Here is a 7,754-nt window from a genome sequence, read left to right as displayed (position 1 = left end):
AAGAATGATCTTGAACTTGAGACCTCCTTCCTCCACCTCCTGATATCTGGGATTACAAACTTGTGCCACCACTTACAATTTATGTGGTGGCGGGTACTGAGCCCTGAACCCAGGGCATGCCAGGTATATGCTCTGCCAATTGAGCTACATCCCCAGGCCAAGACTCACTATCTTATTTATTTATTTATTTATTTATTTACTTACTTACTTACTTACTTACTTACTTACTTACTTACTTACTTACTTACTTATTTATCCTTCCTTCCTTCTTTTTCTTCTCTCTTTCTTCCTCTCCTCTCCTCCTCTCTCCTCTTCCCTCCACTGACCTAAAAGTTCTACCCCTCCAGAACAAAAGCACCACAGGCTGAGGATCAAGCCATTAACATGAGTCATTGAAGGACATTTGGAAATTTAATTCTTGATCGGTCAGACACACACACCCCTAGCTCTACATAAAAGACAGATTTAATGGCGAGCTATCTCTGTCACCTCATATAATCTATTTTTGCCTTACATTACTGTAACTGCACAACATTTCTATTGGCTAACACTTGGAATCAAAATATCTTTTCCTAAGCTTTCATCTTCAATCTTTCTGAGAGACACTGTACATCACTGGTGCATAGCACAAACTTGGATTTTGTTTTCTTCATTTCACAATTTCTGACACTTAATTGATCAATGGGGCATTGGGAATTTTGCTCTCTTATTTTATGCATTCTCATTTTCTCACGTGGACACATGCTTCTTTATTGTCCTTTCTTGCCTATTTCAGGGGTAAATATATTTTCTCTCCTTTGTTCTGGTATCATGCATATTATTTCTACAATGAGGAAGTAACTCAGAATCATGGCATATATACATATTGAACTTAAAATAGAATTTTTTAATTATTATATCTCTTCATCTAGGGGGCACATTCTATTGTAGTTGTCAGAGTACCACTTGTGAGTATCAGTTCCTTCCCTATACCTTGTGGGCCTCATGGATTGAACTCATGTCCTCAGTCTTAGCAGGAAGTGCCTTTGGCTGCTGACCTATCTCACTGGCCCTTAAAAAATAATTGTATGGGCTGGGATGTAATTCAGTGGCTGAACACTTGCCTAACATGTCCAAGACTCGAAATTCAATCCTTATTTCAACAGAAAAATATATAATGTTATTTATTACCTTTTCTTCATCAACAGTGTAAGAAATTTAGACTACCCTAAGTCCAATTGGACATATCCTAACTTGCACATTATTTATCATTTATTTTCTTATATATCAATTTTCTTCATAAATAAAACTGAGGCCACTGGCCTCACTTCCTAAGGCCAGGTCTAAAAACAATTTGTCTTGCTACCAGACTCCAAAACTTTTACCAGGTCTGGGAGGTTAAAAGATTTGCATAAAATTTTGACAAGGTGGGGAAGATCAGTGGACTATGGGTCCTTGGTTGGCTAGTTAACTTTGACAGAAAAACCATTTTCTTACACTATGCCCTCAAACTCATAGCAATACTTCTGTCTCAGCTTCCTGAGTGCTAGGATTACAGTATATGATACCATGCCCAGCAAGTTTTTGAAATTTTGGAGTGCTCTATGGTCTGCTACTCTGAAGTTTCACTAGGAGGATATGTTTTATGTTTTTATTATATTAGTAATGTGTCCTTGCAGTTCTTCACTTTAAGTGTTATATTTTCACTTCTAAATGTGTTATTTGGACCTTTTTTCAAGTTTATTTGGTTATTTTCATTACCTTTCCATGTATTTTTTCTATTTCTTTGCCACATTGGAATTATGGAGTATGTGTTTGTTTCACCATATTAACTAAGCAATAAATCTAATAACCCACAGAAAGAGGATTGTGTGACTATGGAATGTAATTGGAAAAGGTTTTTTGGTGGTGGCTGCGTCTGGTAGCAGGAAAAGATGGCGGTTTCCACAGGAGTTAAAGTTCCTTGGAATTTTCGCTTGTTGGAAGAACTCGAAGGACAGAAAGGAATAGGTAATGGTACAGTTAGCTGGGGCCTTGAAGATGATGAAGACATGACACTTACAAGGTGGACGGGCATGATTATTGGGCCACCAAGGACAAACTATGAAAACAGACTATATAGCCTGAAAGTAGAATGTGGATCTAAATGCCCGGAAGCTCCTCCATCAGTTAGATTTGTAACAAAAATTAATATGAATGGAATCAATAATTCTAGTGGAATGGTGGATGCACGAAGTATACCAGTTTTAGCAAAATGGCAAAATTCCTATAGCATTAAAGTTGTACTCCAAGAGCTAAGACGTCTAATGATGTCCAAAGAAAATATGAAGCTTCCACAGCCACCGGAAGGACAGAGGTACAACTGATTTTAGTGGATCTCAAACTTGTCTTAAATCAACAACCTTCTACTCATGTTAATGTCTTGATTAAGTATCACCATGCAAAATACCCACACATTAAGTAAAAGAATTCCAGCTGGTAAACATGACCTGGACAGTTGTAAGAATATATTTAATATATGTACACCTATTATGTTTTCAGATAACAAGAGAAGTGCAGCACAGTTTCTCTTTCTCTTCTTAAAGCACTGTCATTTAAACATGAACCTGAAGTATTCAAAATTGAATTCAGGTTTTCAAGACAAAAGCATGACAAAGGAGTGTCAGATGGCAGTGAAAACCTTTGTCTCAAGAAGGAAGAACAGAACTGGCATGCTTTATCCATCGTCCTTAGACCACAGTGAACTGTTTAAAGTAGCAGGTATAATGAGTTGTCACAATTGTGTTCACTCTTGAAGCGGTGAGGGTGTGGGTGCTGACTGCTATAGCATCAAACATAGCTTCAGGATTGTTTTGATACCTGTATTTATAATAAAAAGATGTTTGGGGGTATTGATGAATCTCTGTTAAAAGTTGTTACATGTAACAGACATGATAAATATTTGTTTACAGTCTTTGTTTAATAAAACATGATCAGAAGTTTTAAGTGAAGTCAACAAAAAAGAAATAGGTGTATGGATATGTGATTTTGAGATTAAAATTAGTCTTGAAATGTAAATAAAATATGGAATGTGTCCTCAGGAAAAAAAAGAAAAGGTTTTTCATGGCATGTTTCTGATGTACTTTTAGGCCTATTGAATAAATCAATAAAAATAAGTTTAAACCAACTTTTAAAATATATCATTTTATAGCTTGAATTTGACTTATTTACAGAGAGAGTTCCAGACCATACAGGACCTCATAGTGTGACTCTATCTCTAAAATTAAAAAGAATCAGAGGGGCTAGTGAAGCTAGCCAAGACTGATGACCTGAGTTAGTTCCCTGAATCCCACACTGTAAAAAGGGAGACCTGACTCCCACAATTTGTCCTCTGAACTCCATATGTGGGCGATGAAGACAGTAACCATCTCCACACAAACACAATAAAGGTAAGAAATTTATTTTAAAGAATCAGAGTTCTACATTCCAAATAGTGGCATCAAGTAATTTGAAGGCTTGTCTATCATTTTGATTTCTGTTTTCTATCTTTTCTGGATCCTAGAGGCTTCCTTTACTTTCTTGGGAGTTTATATTTTATCCATGATTTCTAGGTGCTTTGTTTTGGAGAGGGTCTCTCAAATAGAAAACTCAAGGTCCTATATTCTAGAAATTCATTACTATTGTTCCTATCTTATGGTTGTGGAAATTGGAGTTCAGACAAAATAAGGATCACATAGGTGAACCAATGGAACTATTTGGCACTATTAATGATTGTTTAGACAATACCTTGTGTTGCTTCTAACAGTGCAGATTTTTTGTATTTTTTTAGAAGATAGTAATTATACTTACCAACAAAATAAAATAACTCTTAAAAGTGCTATAATTTGAAAAGAGTTGATTAAAAAAATTGATTAAACCAGGCAATCTCTGCTATAAAAGCCCCATAACTAGGCCTAGGTCATGCATTATATTTGTCAAGTGTCATATGGTATGTGAATGGAATCTTTTCCTGTGCATAAATGAGCAATAGTCCCTGAGTCAAGATATTATCATACCTTCCCCCTTCCTTGACTTGATTGTGCCTACTTATTCCCTGTAATCCCATTGTTTTCTACACTACTATGCCCACGCTCCCCCCCCCTCACAGGCTGCTACCAGTTCTAAAGGGTAGTAATCAATATTATTGGATCCCTGCTACATTTTTGACAAGCAGGAAGGTCTTCTTGGACACGGTAGCTATAACCTTTCTCTGGCTGGGTTGTTGATTGGAAAAGCACGCTGGAGGACATGTAAGCCTTAATGAAGCTTGAATAGATTACATCTAATACGTTCTTAGGAGCAGCATGACATGGCACTTTTAACACAAAACAGAAGCATACTGGCAGAATGGCTCAACATGGGACTATAATGCTAGCCACACACTGTTTTTCTTTCTTAAATGCTGCAAAATTTACTGGTTCATGAAGTTTTCTAATATCTTATCAAACATTTGGCTAGTTCTAATTCCTTAGATTGTCTTCTTTTTTTTAAAACACACATACACATGTGGGCATATACATACACACATAAATGAGGGAAGGGTTACTCTTTCCCAAGTTATAAGAATCCTTCTGACTCTCAAAAATAAGAACTCTGATGCACGTTTCCAAAAACTTAAGTTCCTTGAGATATGTATTATCAAACCTTACTTTTTTCATGCTGGATCCCTACTATAAATTAACTTCCTACAAGGAGTTTGTCCATAAATAAAAATTCACTTATTAAATAATTTGTTCAGGTAGATCTCACTCATAAAGTACTCAGTCATTCACTCATGCATGCCTGCCTTCATTCACTCTAAACTGTGTGTGTTTACATGTGTGTTTGTACATGTAACTATAGAGGCCAGAGGACAGCCTTGGGTGTCTTCCTCAATTGCCCTCCTGGTGCCATATATTTTAAGACAGGGTCTCTAACTAAACCTGAAGATCACCAATTTGGCTAAACTGGCTGGCCAATAAACTCCAGGGATCTACATGTCTCCACTTCCAAGAACTGGGATCACAGTGGATGATGGGAATCAGACTCAGAGTCTCATGTTTGAATACCAAACAGTTTGTCACCTGAGTCATCTCCCCAGATTATCATGTTTCTTTTTGGTTGAGTGTCTACTGTGTGTCAGGCTCTTTTTCAGTTGCTGGGAAAGGATGACTTTGAGACAGAGTATCCACTCTGTTGGAGGAAATGCTCAATGTAGTAAAGAAAAAATAATTTCAGATGGCTATAAATACTGTGAAGCATTTAAAACAGGTGATAAATGCAGTAGGCCCTGAGAATTGCAACATGACTGAAGCACAAGACAAAAATCTTAAAATAATCTTTGTGAATATGATAGAGGTCCTTAAAGAGGAAATGAATAAATATCTTTTTAAAATCTGTGAAACAAACAAACAGTGAAAGGAAATGAATAAAACAGTCCAAAACACAAAAGTGGAAATACACTCAATAAAGAAAACCCAAACTGAGGGAAATCTGGAAATGAAAAATTTAGGAACTTGAACAGGTACTACAAAGGCAAGCCTTACCAACAGAATACAAGAATGGAAGAGAGAATCTCAGACACTGAAGACATGATAGAAATAATGGATACCTTGGTCAAAGAAAATTTAAATGTTAAATCTAAAAACATCTTGGCACAATAAAATTCAAGAAACCTGAGACACTATGAAAAGACAAAATCTAAAAATAATAGGAATAGAGGAAGGAGAAGAAACCCAGATCAAAGGCATAGAAAATATTTTCAACAAAATCATAGAAAATTTCCCTAACCTAAAGAAGGAGATGCATATCAAGGTAACATGCAATACAGAAAACAAATTATGTTCACCGCATAATAAGCAAAACACTAAACATATAGAACAAAGAATATTAAAAGCTGCAAGAGAAAAAGAACAAGTAATACATAAATGCAAACTTTTTTTTTAATTTATTTTAATTTATTTTGCAATACAATTCAGTTCTACATATCAGCCACGGATTCCCTTGTTCTCCCCCCTCCCGTCCCCCTCACCTTCCCCCCAACGCCCCCCCCCCCATTCCCATCTCCTCCAGGGCAAAGCCTTCCCCACAGACTGAGGTCAACCTGGTAGACTCAGTCCAGGTAGGTCTAGTCCCCTCCTCCCAGGCCAAGCCAAACAATCCTGCATAGGCCCCAGGTTTCAAACAGCCAACTCATGCAATGAGCACAAGATCTGGTCCCACTGCCTGGATGCCTCCCAAACAGATCAAGCCAATCAACTGTCTCACCCATTCGGAGGGCCAGATCCAGTGTGGACCCCTCAGCCATTGGTTCATAGTTCATGTGTTTCCATTCATTTGGCTATTTGTCCCTGTGCTTTATCCAACCTTGGTCTCAACAATTCTCGCTCATATAAACCCTCCTCATTCTCGTTGATTGGACTCCCAGAGATCCACCCAGGGCCTAGTCATGGATCTCTGCATCCAGATCCCTCAGTAGTTGGATGAGGTTTCTAGTACAACAATTAGGGTGTTTGGCCATCCCATCACCAGAGTAGGTCAGTTCGGGCTGTCTCTCGACCATTGCCGGCAGTCTGTTGTGTGGGTATCTTTGTGGATTTCTGTGGGCCTCTCTAGTACTTTGCTTCTTCCTGTTCTCATGTGGTCTTCATTTACCATGGTCTCCTATTCCTTGTTCTCCCTCTCTGTTGTTGATCCAGCTGGGATCTCCCGCTCCCCCAAGCTCTCTTTCCCTCGACCCTCGCCTTTCATTACCCCCACTCATGTCCAGGCTGTTCATGTAGATCTCATTCCATTTCTCTGTCATTGGGCGATCCCTGTGTCTTTCTTGGGGTCCTGTTTTCTGGGTAGCCTCCCTGGTGATGTGAGTAGCAGACAATTCATCCTTGTTTCATGTCTAGTATCCTGCTATGAGTGAGTACATACCATGTTTGTCTTTCTGAGTCTGGGTTACCTCACTCAGGATGATTTTTTCTAGATCCATCCATTTGTCTGCAAACCTCATGATGTCATTGTTTTTTTCTGCTGAGTAGTATTCCATTGTGTATATGTACCACATTTTGTTTATCCATTCTTCAGTTGAAGGGCATCTGGGTTGTTTCCATGTTCTGGCTATTACAAACAATGCTGATATGAACATAGCTGAACAAGTGCTCTTATGGTGTGGTTGAGCATTTCTTGGGTATATGCCCAAGAGTGGTATAGCTGGATCTTGGGGGAGATTGATTCCCAATTTTCTAAGAAAGCGCCATATTGATTTCCAAAGTGGTTGTACAAGCTTGCATTCCCACCAGCAGTGGAGGAGAGTTCCCCTAGCTCCACATCCTCTCCAGCATAAGGTGTCTTCAGTGTTTTTGATCTTAGCCATTCTGACAGGCGTAAGGTGGTATCTCAGAGTTGTTTTGATTTGCATTTCCCTGATGATTAGGGATGATGAGCAATTCCTTAAATGTCTTTCGGCCATTTGAGTTTCCTCTGTTGAGAATTCTCTGTTTAGTTCTATAGCCCATTTCTTAATTGGACTGTTGGGCATTTTGATGTCTAATTTCTTGAGTTCCTTATATATTCTGGATATCAGTCCTCTGTCAGATGTGGGGTTGGTGAAGATCTTTTCCCATTCTGTAGGCTGTCGCTTTGCCTTGTTGACCGTATCCTTTGCTCTACAAAAGCTTCTCAGTTTCAAAAGGTCCCATTGATTGATTGTTTCTCTCAGAGTCTGTGCTACTGGTGTTCTATTTAGGAAGTAGTCTCCAATGCCAATGCGTTCAAGACTACTTCCT

At 38.4% G+C, this 7,754-nt stretch overlaps 1 protein-coding gene across 2 annotated transcripts; it reads left to right on the top strand.

The window, feature by feature from the left end:
* The first annotated feature begins 1,913 nt into the window (after positions 1-1,913).
* On the top strand, positions 1,914-2,843 carry LOC128114292 (ubiquitin-conjugating enzyme E2 variant 2-like). 2 transcript variants are annotated; one of them, XM_052744188.1, is made up of 2 exons: positions 1,914-2,074; positions 2,201-2,843. In XM_052744188.1, the coding sequence occupies exons 1-2, from the start codon at positions 1,914-1,916 to the stop codon at positions 2,343-2,345; spliced, it is 306 nt and encodes a 101-aa protein (XP_052600148.1). In that variant the 3' UTR covers positions 2,346-2,843. The 2 variants fall into 2 exon arrangements, with proteins under 2 accessions (XP_052600148.1, XP_052600137.1); XM_052744177.1 differs by having other exon boundaries at positions 1,914-2,843.
* The last annotated feature ends 4,911 nt before the right edge of the window (positions 2,844-7,754 follow it).

This window comes from Peromyscus californicus, unplaced genomic scaffold, assembly GCF_007827085.1.
Source record: "Peromyscus californicus insignis strain IS unplaced genomic scaffold, ASM782708v3 Scaffold_10__1_contigs__length_136768540, whole genome shotgun sequence".
Classification (NCBI taxonomy): domain Eukaryota; kingdom Metazoa; phylum Chordata; class Mammalia; order Rodentia; family Cricetidae; genus Peromyscus; species Peromyscus californicus.
The sequence above is the reverse complement of the archived record's forward strand: the minus strand, read 5'-3'. Positions and strand labels throughout refer to the sequence as shown.